Source organism: Lepidochelys kempii, chromosome 1 (assembly GCF_965140265.1).
Source record: "Lepidochelys kempii isolate rLepKem1 chromosome 1, rLepKem1.hap2, whole genome shotgun sequence".
Taxonomy (NCBI): domain Eukaryota; kingdom Metazoa; phylum Chordata; order Testudines; family Cheloniidae; genus Lepidochelys; species Lepidochelys kempii.
Genome location: NC_133256.1, coordinates 56,613,698 through 56,627,799, shown reverse-complemented (window position 1 = coordinate 56,627,799; position 14,102 = coordinate 56,613,698). Strand labels below are relative to the sequence as shown.

At 42.3% G+C, this 14,102-nt stretch overlaps 1 protein-coding gene across 8 annotated transcripts in view; it reads right to left on the bottom strand.

Annotated features, from left to right (window-relative positions):
* Positions 1-2,803: 2,803 nt before the first annotated feature.
* CAB39L (calcium binding protein 39 like) overlaps positions 2,804-14,102 on the bottom strand; it is a 105,679-nt gene continuing 94,380 nt past the window's right edge. For all 8 annotated transcript variants that reach the window (XM_073343720.1, XM_073343710.1, XM_073343750.1 and 5 more), the window contains 3 exons: positions 12,649-12,714; positions 11,778-11,921; positions 2,804-4,912 (listed from right to left, as the gene is read on the bottom strand). In XM_073343720.1, the coding sequence (XP_073199821.1) occupies positions 4,733-4,912; positions 11,778-11,921; positions 12,649-12,714 (390 nt within the window). In that variant the 3' untranslated portion in view covers positions 2,804-4,732. The remainder of the gene's footprint in view (positions 4,913-11,777; positions 11,922-12,648; positions 12,715-14,102) is intronic.

Sequence of the window (14,102 nt, the reverse complement as noted above, 5' to 3'; positions counted from 1 at the left end):
ATTTATTGTGTCTAGTCTAGATGCGATAAATAGACTCCCAAGCGCTCTCCCGTCGACTCCTGTACTCCAGCGCCGCGAGAAGCGCAGGCGGAGTCGACGGGGGAGCGGCAGCAGTCGACTCACCGCGGTGAAGACACCATGGTAAGTCGATCTAACTATGTCGACTTCAGTTGCGTAACTTAGATCAATCCCCCTCGCCCCCAGTGTAGACCAGGGCTAAGTCATCAGCTCTTTGAAAATACACCCCTACTAGCGACTCATCACTGACTCCAAGGCAGAGTGGCTAAGTCAGTGGTGCACACAGCAGCCTTCCAAACAGTTTGGCTTGGGTTCAATTGCCAGCCTGAATATTTTGGAGGCAGTACAGACAGGGCCCTTGACTGCAAATCAGGGGCTCTGGGTTCTAGATCCTAGGTTCTACTGGTCTGCTGTGTGACTGTGAACAAGTCACTTCACCTTTCTCTATCAGTGTCCTCTCCTGCTTTGTCCATCTTGTGAGTCTATGGGGGAAGGGCTGTCATCATGTGTTTGTACAGAGTATGTGGCCTGGAGCTCAACTGGTGTCAGTAGGTGCTACTGTAATATAAATGTTCAGTAATAAATATTCATCTATCATGTAAGTGCCATCAACAATAGATTAGAGGTGAAATCCTGGCCCCACTAATTCTATGTGAGTTTTGCCATTTACTTCAATGGAGCCAGGATGTCACCCTAGACGAATGTTATTCTGAGGGGTAGTGAAGACTTGTGGCTTACTGTTGAAATTACTTAAAGCATGTGGAATCATGGTGCCAGTCTCTCTCTCTCATATAGTTAGTTTTAATTACTGTATGAGGCATCTAGATGCTATAGAGATGAGTGCTTTCCAAATATACTAGATGGGTGTAGGGCAAAAACAACTAAAATGAACTATTTACTGTAACACTCAGATGGAAACAGAGTGCAAATTCCATAATGAGTGAAGGCCCAAGTTCCCCATCAGACAACTCTTTCCTCATCTGTTGAAATGGATTGAGGATGGATAACTTATCATTTTTCATTACAGAGGAAGGACTGTGATGACTGTTTTAGTCAAATTCCTCCTATTTTAATTAACTGTCTAAAAACTCAGTTAAATGGGTTGGTTTGTATATTCTGGACACTCTTCTGTATCAGAGTAGGTTTCTATGTACAGATCTAACAGAATTCTGCAAGTTGCCACAAACCAAATCTCCAGATCCAAACATCCCTTGACCTTTGGGTGGGGTTTGGAATCTGGATTCCGCAGCTCAAGCCTCTCTCTGGTTTATTTTTTCCTCCTGCCTACAAGTGTTCTTTTTCACCTTTCTCATTGATAAATCATGGTCTTGGAATCACACAGTTCCCACTCATATTAATTTTAGTCCCTGGGAGAAACTGTGATATTCCTGTCAGGAGCTGGTTCCGAGACAAAACAGGAGCCCTGATTGAAACACAAAAGGAAATTGAAAAGTCTATCTTTACTCCAAGATGAATCAGAGAAGACCTCATCTTTCAACTAATTAGAAATGTGTGTCCCAGCCTGCTGTGAAATATTATTATGGAGCCTAATGGGCTCCTCAAGCTTAATGTAATCACCATCATTTCTAGTGCTTTCCCCTTTTACAAATGTTAAACAAGTTGAGTTTGGGAATGATTTTGAATTGCCCTCAGTATGCTGGAAATAACTTCATACTAGACTGAAAACACTGAGCCAGCCCTATGTGCAATAAACTGGAAGGAAGTGGATAGGTATGGCTCTGTACAGGGCCATGTAAAGAATCTGGAATTCTTGGCACACCAGTTCATGGGCCCCCTTAGCCCCTATCCCATGGGACGCTGTGGTCCCACTTCTACTTGTGGTGGTAGTGGCCCAGCGCTGGCTTCTGGAGTGCCCAACATCACTTTCTGGGGCAGACTGGGGCCTCTCCACTCTTTGGATCATTGTGGGCAGGCTGGGGTTTGTTCAGGAGGACTGATGACTCAGCTCCACTTACCCCGCTGTAGGCATGGGACTCTCTGTAGGGGCCCCTCTTCCCCTAATGGAGCCACAATAGGGGAGAATAGCTAGACCATCTGCCCACATAGAGTCCTCTGCTGGGGCCTCTCAAAGCAGTGAGTTTCAGAGTTAACAACCCACTAATATGGATGAGGCCGTTCACACATTTCAGAGCTACTGATTCAGGCTGCCTGCAGCCTGAGGCAGGCATCACTGAATCGGATACACCTGGCTCGCTTCACAAACATGAAAGCTAGAACATTTTTTGTAGATGAAAGCTGAGATTCTGATGTTATCACGTAACTCTAGGGGCTGAGGTCCAATGTGTTCATGCAGTCCCTGAAATGGGCCCCTCCTAGGAGGTCCTGAGACACTGAATACCCCAACTCCCATTGGTTTCAGCACCTTACAGGAGACTCTCCACATCTCAGAGGATCAGACCATTTAGCGAATAGCTCTGCAGCTTTTCCACACCAAAAGCCCCCTCCCTACTCTAGAGATGCAGTGAGTGCAGCACAGAGTGCGTCAGTGCCATGTGGCATGGCACTGAAGGTTGCAGGAAGGCCAAACTGGATTTTGCAGCCTGGGACCGTCAGGCCCCATGACAGTGAAGGCTGCAAATGTGATTTCTGCAAAGCACATTGGCTCTGAAGAAAGTGATCATCTGTCCTCCTCCATCTGTGGAAGTTGTGGCTGGTGGAGGAGAGAGAGAGAATTTAGCAATGAAAAGATTCTAAGCGAAAGCATTTTTTGAGAAGGTGGCGGGGGGGGGAGTGAGGGAAGGAAATAAACAGTGATTAAAAAGCGTAGATTAGTAACCATGCCTTTAATAACTTGTAAATATAATTTTAAAATTTCAAGCAACTAAGATATACATTTTTGTTTATGCCTGACATCTTAAAAGTAAACCATGTGTTGATGACCTATTTGTTTGGTTCCCCCCCTTTTCTAAAGCATACAAATTAAATTATCAATCACCTTAATATACAACAGTTTTATGGACAAAAATCTCACCTGATTTCTATCCTTTCACTGAAGTGTTTGCTATGCAATTATAGCTGGAGAACGTAATGTTTCATTCAACAAACAGAAAAACCCAGATTTAAGCTAATAGAAGAAATACTTCAAGATATTCCCTCCCCACTCTCAAACTCCTCCACCAAACAAAATACCCAGGATCACAGTGCTTAATTCCTTGAAGAAGAAGAAGAAGAAAAAATGGCAAGAATATCTAGGCAACTTTTTTTGGACCCAAGGCTTTATTTATCTTAAACATCACAGTGCAATGATTTCCCCTTCCACAATGTTCAGCCTCTAGCAAAGAAACTGAATTCACGTCTGAACAAATCAAAGGGAACATGCTAACCACATAGGGCAACCCTGTGAGCCCAAAGTGACACTCCTAGAACCATGTTCAAGCTTCTAAAGAAGTGGCTTGATTTTCAGAGGGGCTGAGCCTCTGCAGCTTCCATTGACTCCATGGGAACCGGGGTTGCTCGGCTGCTCAGAGTTAGGCCGTTTTTATTTAGATGCCTAAATAAGAAATTCAGAGTCTGATTTAGGTCCCCAGGTTTGAATGTTTTGGGCATGATGTTCCCAGCACAGGTACGTATGAAGGAGCAGAACCTGAACCACTACAGAGTCCACATCGGAGGGTTCCCAATCATGGCACAGGTATTAGTACTTCAGGCTTGTATCACTGATACTGTGCCTGGGCTTCCCTTAGGTCTCAGCTTAGGGTTCACTCCTGCGAAGTGCTGAGTGCCCCACTGACGCTGAAGCCAATGGGAGATGCATGCTTCAGGACTGTGCCCAGAATAGGAAGTGCTGAATACGGCCCAATTCTGTTTCCATTAAGTCAATGATCAAATTTTCACTTATTTCAATGGGAGCAGGAGCAGGTCCTTAGCGATGCACCTCTGCCCTTAGCCTTGATGTATTACCTGGCTCCCATTTAAAGTGCATGTTCTAATTCCCAGTGGAGCTAGGACTTCTCCTGATCAGTCTTATTACAAGACTGGGGTTTGGGGGCAGCCTAGACTGCATTGTAGGGTTAGATCAGATACGGAGGGATGGGAGGCAGTGGGCACTGGCTGCCCCACCCGAAGTATTAGCCTAGTTCCTAGGTTCAGTTGGCCAAACTGGTGGGAAAGCTCTGAGCTTGAGTGAAATCAAAAAGACTGAAGGAATGAGTGAACATAAAAATAAAGTGAAAATGTGAACCTTACTTTTTCAAATCTATCTCCCACTGCTTTAGCTAACAAATCCACTACATCAGTGCAGATAAGTCAATCGCCCAACACCCTCTTTCACAGTCCTCATGTGCATGCAGAACTAAAATAAATTCACAACTACAAGTGCAAAGAAAAAGATAGTTACAATCTTCAGACCTCCTACCTTGTGCATTTACGGAGAGCTCAAGTTTTCTGATAAAAGCAAGAGCAAAGAGGTTCATTCTTCTGGAGCGCACAGATGAAAATCTGCCTTACCAGCTTCTAATACAGAGGGTGTCTAAACTGACATAAATAATCACAGACTTGATTAGAATATATTATTCCAGACTTTTTTTTTTTTTTTTTAGTTTTCATGTAAGACCTTTATACTCTTGACATCTATGTGAACAAAGAATCAAACTAAAACAGGCACTTCTCAAGCGCTATTGTGTTGTTAAATGACACATGGGAGGAACTGAACAAATATGATTTAATGCCTACGATGGGAAATTAGGGGAGCTCTTCATGGCGTTGGCTTTTTCAAGTCTCGGATCTGTTTAATCAAGTAGTTCTTCTCATCGGTGAACTGTTCATCATCCGTCCTCTCTTTCTGGAAATTGCTCAGAAACTCAATTAGCTTGGGTTGGTTTTTCAATAGAATCTCCACGATAGGCTGCGTTTTGTTTGGACTGGCCACAAATACCTAACATGCAAACAAAACCACACACACACACACAGACAGAGACAGAAAGAGAGGGATGAACAATCAGAATCATGACACTGCCCTACATCATTCTCTGTTGAGTCAACTGAATGCTGGAGGCCAGATTCTCTGGTGCCTACCCTGTATCCACTGAGTGCAGTACCCAGTGAGAGGGGAAAGGGAAGGGACTGCATATTTGTTGGTTGCAGCTATCTGTTCCCTGTGACCAGTTCTACACTGACCTCAGGCCCAGCATACTTTATAGTAGCCCCTAAGATCTTTTAGTCTTAAGTATGACAGCTGGCTATGGCTCTCAAGAGGTTGTTTGCCAGCTGGGGATTAATGCAGTTGCACTCTGACCATGACCCTTCCATTTCTAACAAGCACCTATGCCTCTGGAGCTGCAGGGAGGGCACAGGAACAGACTGTGCTAGCCACATATTAGCTGGGGAGATCCAACAGATTTCTTGACCCCAAATCAGCCAAAATAGGAAAGAAAATCTATCCTTGTATTTTAAACACACGTTAAAGTTTCCCATGATCTTGCTCATTAGCAGCTGGAAGTGAAGTTACACTTGACCTTGCTATCACTCTCCCTTATTCTGTTCCCTTTATTGACAAATGGTTTGATTGTAAAGCCAGCTGTTGAAAGTTGGCTATAAATCCCTGATCACTTCCACATTTACGGCCCTCCAACATGAAATGTCTTAGAACCATAATTACTGGGAGAACAGGCGAGTCTTGTGTTGGTGATAGAATTTCCATATTAAATTGAAATGGCCTAAAATTAGACCAAGCAGCTTTGTTTCGGTTTGTGAACTTAGGTCACATCCTTCACTTTGCCCTCCCTAGTCCATTCTAGCCAGCAGTCTGTGAATGGAAATTTACAAGAGCAGGATCCACGTACATTTCAATCTGTTTGCTAAGCTCACAAGGACACAGCAGTGAGGCAGAGCAGAAGGACAATGTAACACGCTTCCATACGCAGCTCACTGGCAGCCCAGTGTCTTGGAATTGCTATTTGTGGGTCACTCAGATGAGAGGCTGGGATCTTCCCTTTTGTAGCAATCCCTCACTTCAGAGGCACTTGCCTCTTGTCCGCTTTGTAACTCTCTTCTGGCTCCTTGTTAGACTGGCTCCGAGGGCTTCTCCTGCTTACATCTGCAGCCTCCTTCAAAGGGAGGTTCCACAGCAAGAAGCTGTAGTCTGTACTGATGCCTGAGCATATGTCTCCCCAGCCTAGATCCCAGCCCCTGTGCAGATTCCCACATCCCAGGAAGGACAAGGCCACTGAAGCAGCTCCCCCACCATACCACAAAGTGCAAATCCGCACCCAGAAGAGGCCTCTTTTCAACAATCCAACCCTTTGTTCTGAACTTTTAAAGTCATGGACTTTTAAATTCCTGGTGACCTCTAGATGCTCACAAGCAATGACAACCGACTCAACAGTGCAAGACTTCACCACAACCCCTTTAGAGCAACCTCCTTGCCAGATGCTTCAAGTTCTCAAAAAGTATTGTCTGTTATTAGAGGCATGTTCCTTGATCTCAAGGTAGCCAGCTCATGGCCCCCTTGGGTGTACTGAGAGGTACAGATAGCGGTTTGTTCAGCCTCTGCTTTGGCCATTTAAAAACATTCCTTCCATTAGAAATAACCCTATTATAGAAATTGCATGTTGTTTCCCTCAGTTCAGATAAATAAAAGAATGGTTTGCGAGAGCACAATGCAAATATATTTGCAATGCCTTGCATTTTCAGAAATATCTAGTGATTTGGGTGCCCAATCTGAGACACCTTAAAGGAGCCTAAAAGAAAAGGAATACTTGTGGCACCTTCGAGACTAACAAATTTATTTGAGCATAAGCTTTCGTGAGCTACGGCTCACTTCATCGGATGCCTGACATGCAAAAAGTGCTGAGCACCCACCCACAGAAAATCAGGCCCCTTTAAGAGGTCTCAAGTAGGCCACCCAAAAATTAAAGCACAGAAAATGATTAGTCAATTTGAACATTTAGACCACACTGTATCTACACAGTGTGAAAGGAACAGCCTGCAAACATTCTTGAAAGGATTTAATTTTAAAACTGGTTCTAGCCTAAAATATGTATTAGCATGGCAAATGATTAAACGTGAGCTGATGTCTCCTATTAGGCTGAATTCTTTAGTTTCTTGTCTGATTGCTTATAGGTTATAATCCTCCCCCTGAAAAACTGGCATAAAAGATAGAAAACTCAAATGTAAATCATCTTTTGACTACTAGACCTACTGCAGGACTCAATTTCAACTCTCAAATACTGTTTTCAAACCCTGGGATCATAAAAGGATTATAAAACTGAATGACTGGCTCCCTCAAGCAACTATAGTACCACAATGTCACAGTATTGAAACAAAGAAATTTTACACACATCTACAACAAAGAATCTTTATACTTTGAGGCTAGATCCAGTATGAGGTTTTATTTTTTAAAGTCTCCTGCTAATGCCTCACTTGAAGACAATAAAAAAAGATAAGAGATATCCTGGAAACAACATCAGGATTACAGCTAGTTGGAATATTTTTGAAAAAATAATTTTGTGGGGATGTATTGGTTTCAACAACATATCTGTCGGGAAGGGTTTTGTGATTGAGAGTTCTCTGGTCACTTCAGAGGAGTTTCGACACAACTTCACTTTGTGAAAATGTTTGAAAGGTTTTTCTTTTCATTCTAACACGGAATGAAAACAAATGTCAAAACTCAAAAGTTGCCATGAAATAGAACTGTTGTCCTCTAGCTGGCCTTAAATCAGTATTGTCCATCAAAATTGATAAACTGTACACTCCACATCCACTCCATAAAGTATTTGATCAGAGAGTTCTGGAGTCTGACCTTGGTTCTCACAATTAATGACAATGCGTCGTCATCATCATCTCCTCAAGGGAACACAACAGGGATAAAGATACTAAAATGGTCTGATGCTCGATGAGTCACTGTGTGGTCACTGATAATCTTTGTTTTTTTAAACACAGAGGCCAAGGCTACTGAATGTCACAGGATCTTGATGAGAATAGTTCACTGCAACCTCTGATCTACTTTCAAATGGTTAGCAATTATGGTCCAAAACCAGCATGTATCACTCTGTACACCGACAGGCCAATCGACCCACCAGGGCTGAAACTGTGCCATGATTTTCTCATATGCGTCGCAGGGGGATTACCACCTCGCTGGAAGTACATGAAAGCTCACGTAGCTGAACCGACAACTTCCCCCACAGACCAAAGTATTATCAAGTCTATAGCTCAGAAACAACACAAACTCAGCTTCCGCCCCATGCTGAGTGGAAATGGTCAGTATTGTCAAGTTATGCAGAACCGTTTGCAGAGTGAGCAACAGGAGGTAGCTTTGTGATGTGCATGAAAGAGAATGGAAAAATGAAGCTAAGGTCAAACAATCTATTTTTAGATTTAAACACTAAAACCTCTCTTGCTACATCTCTGCTTAAGAAAAATGTTATATTATCCTGAACCACCACTGTGGGGTGAGTTCACAAAATAATTGAATTGTTTAACACGACTGCCAAGAGAGGCTGATACTAGATTTGTATGTGCATTGTGTGCAATATATTGCAGTGTGCTTTATTTTTGATTGTCTGCAAGAGAACAAAGAAGCAAAAATCACATACTCAGATTGACCAATAATGGTAACAAATATATTTGTCAAAAGAAAACACATGAGTATTCAGAAAGACCCTTTTATTGTTCAACCTTCAAACCAGATATTGATTCCCCTGGTGGAATAAAGAAGGAGAAAAGGTGTGTGTTCGTGGGGAAGGTTTTATTAACACTTAAAATACTCACTAATCCCCTTGGTTTTGTTACTTGGGGTCTACCTATATTCCCAAGGATTTTAGGTGGCCATGAGTTGGTGACTGGTTGTGTGGGGTGGAGGCTAAGGGTTGAAGAGGTCTCATTTTGTTTGAGCAAGGGTAAGGGAGGGAGCAGGAATGATGAAGGAGGTAGAGGTCTTGCTGGTGAAGGAACAGTTAGATGGGAGGAAGTACTGAAAATGAGACCTCATTACTTATCTTCTGTACCTCTGGGCAGAGCGCTCCTGGATGAATACAACTGTCCTCAGTGCTTGAAGAGTTAATTGCATTTTTAATTGCCATCAAACTTAACGGTAAAATATTTAGAATGCTAGATGCTCATGGCTCTAGTTAAAATATTGCAGCTTCAAATCCTCAATAATCAGATACTGCCTCAAGGAGCTGAGAGTCATATGCCTTTTTCAGGGTCAACTGGGGCATGGGAGAGCTGGAATTCGGATACTTACAAAACAAGCACTTTTTTCATTTCAAATGTGCCTAGCTGCAAAAACATCCAAGTCAGGTAATTTAAACCCAAATCTTTTGGCACCTCGCAGTAAGTAGCAAGCATCAGCCGCTTGGCAAATTTTTGATTTCATCTCAGTATTGGCAGTCTGTGGTCATTTGAAACAGGACTAACCAGATAAATTAAAACTATGCCTGAAATATGTGAAAATAAAGACACAGAGCCCGACTTCCTCCCACACCCTCAGTTACACCAGCATACAGCTAGAGTAACCAGGGAGAGAATCAGGCCCAAGGACTCTGCACCCCAGAGCAACAAGGAACATCGCTGCCTTTCACCTGCCAGAAAGGGCATCGGGACAAGGCAGTAGTTTTTCCATGAAGTGTATGTTCTCTTTCATATTTAAGGATTTCCTGGATTGGTTCCCATCATCAGCATAGAATTTATTAATAAAGGAAAACTAAGGACAAAACACTCAGTGTCCTTCTCTCGTGTGTATTCTATACCTGTTCTGCACATGTGGAACAAAAGTTGAATATACAAGAGAGCTATGCTGCAGACTGGAGAGGGGGATTTTGCTGAATGGGTTACATTCAGGTAGAAATGTGCAACTTCCACTGGATGATGGATCTGTAAGATGAATACTGTGCGTATTACATTCATCTCTAACTGCTGCCATCAGATATTATTGTAAAAATAATAGAGTCTCATGGAAGTTGGATTCATGGAGCTGAGGGAAGACTTTGACCCACTGACATCAATGAGGGTTGCATCATCATTTACTATTTGTTTCACATAGTGCCAAAAGGCCCAGTCAGGATTAGGGCCTCATTGTGTTAGGCACTGCACAAAATACATGGGTAGGCACAGTCCCTACACTGAAGAGCCTACAAACTGGATGCTCTGAGCATGAGAAACAAAAGGACGGTGGACACTGGGAGGGAGGATGAGGGTGACAGTAATGATATCATACCATTACATAGATAGCTATGATTACAGATCACTCCAAATCCTCAAATTTCTATTTTAAACAAAATAAAATCAACTATTCTCAACTGCCACGCCCCTATTCATCACTGTCTGATTTATTGAAACAGCTCAGCAGAACTGGGTGCTTAAGGGCAATCTGAAACAATAGATGGTAGTGGCCTAATGGATTAATTCAGGGACTGCACTTCATGCATAGAAGTTGCATGCATAAGAATGTGACCATTAGTAAATACGAAAAAGTAGCTAACAGAAACCAGTTCTCTCTCTCTCTCTCCCCCCCCCCCCCCCCCCGGCATTTGAGCACTTAAAGACTGCAAGTATTTGGGATTTGCTCTCCCCAACTTATCTTTGAGCTGCATACGTCCTGATAAGGGGTAAGAGCAGAAGCTACTCACAGTACTTTGGTTGTCAAGAACAAGTCAAAGGCTTACACAAGTAATTACGTGCATCACTGAGGCTTATTATGCAGGAAGCAAAATATTGAAATATGTTGGGAATCCCTGTGATTACTTTACATAGATGAAAGATTATACGGAGCAGCCATACCATCCTTCAAGCCACATGCTGGAGACGTGAATGCCTTCTGAAAGATCTTTTGCACAACAGAAATGACAAAATCAAAGACCTCCAAAAGCCTTTCTGAACATTCTGAGGGTGATGTAATTTTTGAAAATACTTGCCATTTGGTGCAATGTGGTCTATTTTATAAACATCTCCCAAGAAGGACATTCTCCCCACTCCTATGGGTTTATCCCTCTTCTCTGAAAATTAATCTGTTCAAACTATGAAAATACATCCAGACATATTTATGAGTTAATTTTGCATGATAGTAGCTCTGCATCATAATAATTCTACTCATCTTCTTGCTCAGCACAAAAAACTTTTTTGATGGGTAAATAAAATTAAAAAAAATTAACCAAATGATGATGATAAAAGAAAGTAGTGTATGTGCCTGGGCTAATAATATTTTTATTGCAATTTTGTAAGGCTGCATTAGTGATCAGTGCAAAACAGAGTGAGAACGAGGAGGATTAAGCATATGTTGGGCTCAAACTTATCAAAGGCAAATCTCTTGAAATATTAAAAAAATTTCCACTTGCTTCTGCCTCACCCAGAGAGCCAACACTGTCTGTCTAGGTTCTTAGACAGCATTTAATATCTGATTGCTGGGTGCCAAATATATCAAATATTTTGGAATCACATGATTCCCCCAATTCTTACCCAGAGTCACTGTGACATGACCTAAGAAGGTTGAGGAGACCACCATCGACTCCAGCAAGTGGTTAGCTTGCAGCAATCAGCCAGGCAATTTGTCACCTCTTGCTAATAATGCATTGCTGTAACAAGGGACCCCTCAGATCACTAGGCCCAGATCCAAATGACCCTGCCTTAGACATCACCTAGAGAGGGCAAGCAAGCGAGAGAGAACTGCCTGTCAGGGAGAAATTTCCTATTAAAACATTTTCAAATGTTTGAAATGGTTTGTAAAACCCCACATTTTTCTGGCTTCTCCTCCCTCCCACAGTGAAAGAGATGTTCCTTCCTCTCGGAAGGCCACGCTGAGTTACCTTGAACACATGGAATGCCTCAAACTGAATGTTTGGGCTTTTATCTCGCAGCAGGTTCATCATTAGCTTCAGGTTCTCTGGTTTGCTGATGTATTTTGTCATAATGGCAAAGTTGTGTCGGTCCAGAATCAGTTCACCCAGCAGCTATGGGAACATTTACAAAAACAAAGGCTTTGTGACTCCGCACAAAACTGATTATGATTCAGATGAAAGCATGACATTTTTATCTTCACCCCCAGGGGTTTCAACAGAGTTTTATCTTAGGCCATAGTGGCTTCAAAAATGGAGGGCCTTTTAAAAAATTGAGGTGAATTTGCTGTTCATAAAAGTGATATAACTGTCCAATAGCACTGATCAACCAAATATTGGAGAGATAGATACCATATTAATGCATAGAGAAACAACTGGATTAAGCCAGATAAAATAAAAGCAAGTACAACCATCCCACATTGTTTTGCTAATTCACCTCAATACTTACATGCCCCACACTTTCCTGTTCTAGTCATGAGGAGACTGCAGATTTTACCAAATTGCTTGGTGCATGGACAAATGGGGACTACAACGAACCTACCAAACTCACTCCCACCTGTGTTCTGAACCACGCTGTGAACTCAGGTGACAGTGAGAAAAGAGGATGACACTCTCATTTCAGAGAAAGGACTCCAGGCTTTGCCATATGAGTTCAGGAACTAGGACTTTTCAATGCTAACCCCAATGCAGTGACAAAAATATCTCCTGATTTTCACAAGCACTAGATTAATTTAAAAGAATTTCTTTTGTAACAAAAAAACAGTATATAGGGCCACTCTGTGAAATAGTCTGAGCATGTTATGGCTATTAAAAAAAAAAGCGTTCAGGAATTTTACATTACCTTTAAAGATTGTCTCTTTGTGACATAATTCTCAGAATGAAGCAGTTTTTCATAGTCCTCAAAGATCTAAGGGAACAAGAAAAAAAAACCAGGATAGCCATATTCTTCCTGCCCCCCATTCCCCTATACTGGTCCTTCCTGCACTAAGCTTTGCGATGGGAGCAGCACAGCTCTGGCACTTCTTTATGATGCCAGAGCCCAACCCATAATGGCCACTGATTAGCAACGTCCAATCAGTGTTTGCTTGCACATGTGAATCCACCAAAGAATCAAGAACTTAGTGCGCTTGTGATTCACACCTTATGCCATGATCTTATAAAAGATTATGAATTTGCTGCCAAAATAGAACACGCAAATATAACATTAGTAACCAGAGACCATCTGAGGTAACTGCTATACCAACACAGGGTTATATAAGTAAAGTGCCATCTATGTCCCTAGAAAGACAGACAGAGAAGGATGGTGGAAGTCTGGCTTGTTAGAGTGACATTGCTATTTTTAGTGGGTTTCTATGCACACATCTAACTTGCCAATTTTCCTTTTTGCTTCACTTCAGTTGTCCTCATTGTCATTACTATTCCCTATACCTTGGAGGCTTAAAGATCAAAATGAAGGCACTGCAAACACAGCATGGGGCAGCGTAACTGAGACACAGAAATGTAATGGAGTCATGCAACATTTATAATGCCTCCTCTTAATGTTACAGTTTCTGGGCCTCACGAGGTTCTGAGGACTTTCAAAGTCCCATTGAGTTAGTGAGAGTTGAGGGTTGTTCAGCACCATCCACAATCAGATCTCTTGTGCTAAGACATTTTGCAGTTCTTGTTCATTAAATGTAGACAGAGCCATAGATGGGCATGGTGATTTACAAACAGATAATCAGCACTGAAAAAAAATTATGAATTTGGAGAGAGACTCAATGTGTTATACTAAGTGGTTGGAGTGGGAGGGAGAGGTAATGAGACTACTACTTTGTGTAGTGCTTGCATAGTTTCATTTTATTTTATAAAAAATGTAATAAGCCAAATCTTAACGAACACTAAAATCAACGTAGCTCTGTTTATGCCAATGGAGGTACACTGATGAATATGACCCAAAGATCTACTAAAAATGGGGCAAGACTCAGGGCCACGAAACCTCAGGCCAAGGGTTTTAATTAATGACTGTGGGAAGCAAGAGCCACTCACTCAGGTGGCTAGACTGCCCCGCTGCTATTTTTAGCAAACTAGCTCACATAGAGCTAGCATGTGTAAGCCTGCCTGTGGTGAGAAGCAGCCGCTCAGCTGCAATGCAGATGTACCCTAAGACTCCAATCCTGCAGTGAGTACCAGATGGGTGGAGCCTTGTGTTTGCACAGAGCCCTAGGGGAGTCAGGGCTCCATGCAGGGATCGGCTCACATGCATTGAATCACATGATTCTCAATGCAGAGGTTTTAAGTGACTTGTCCAAGTTC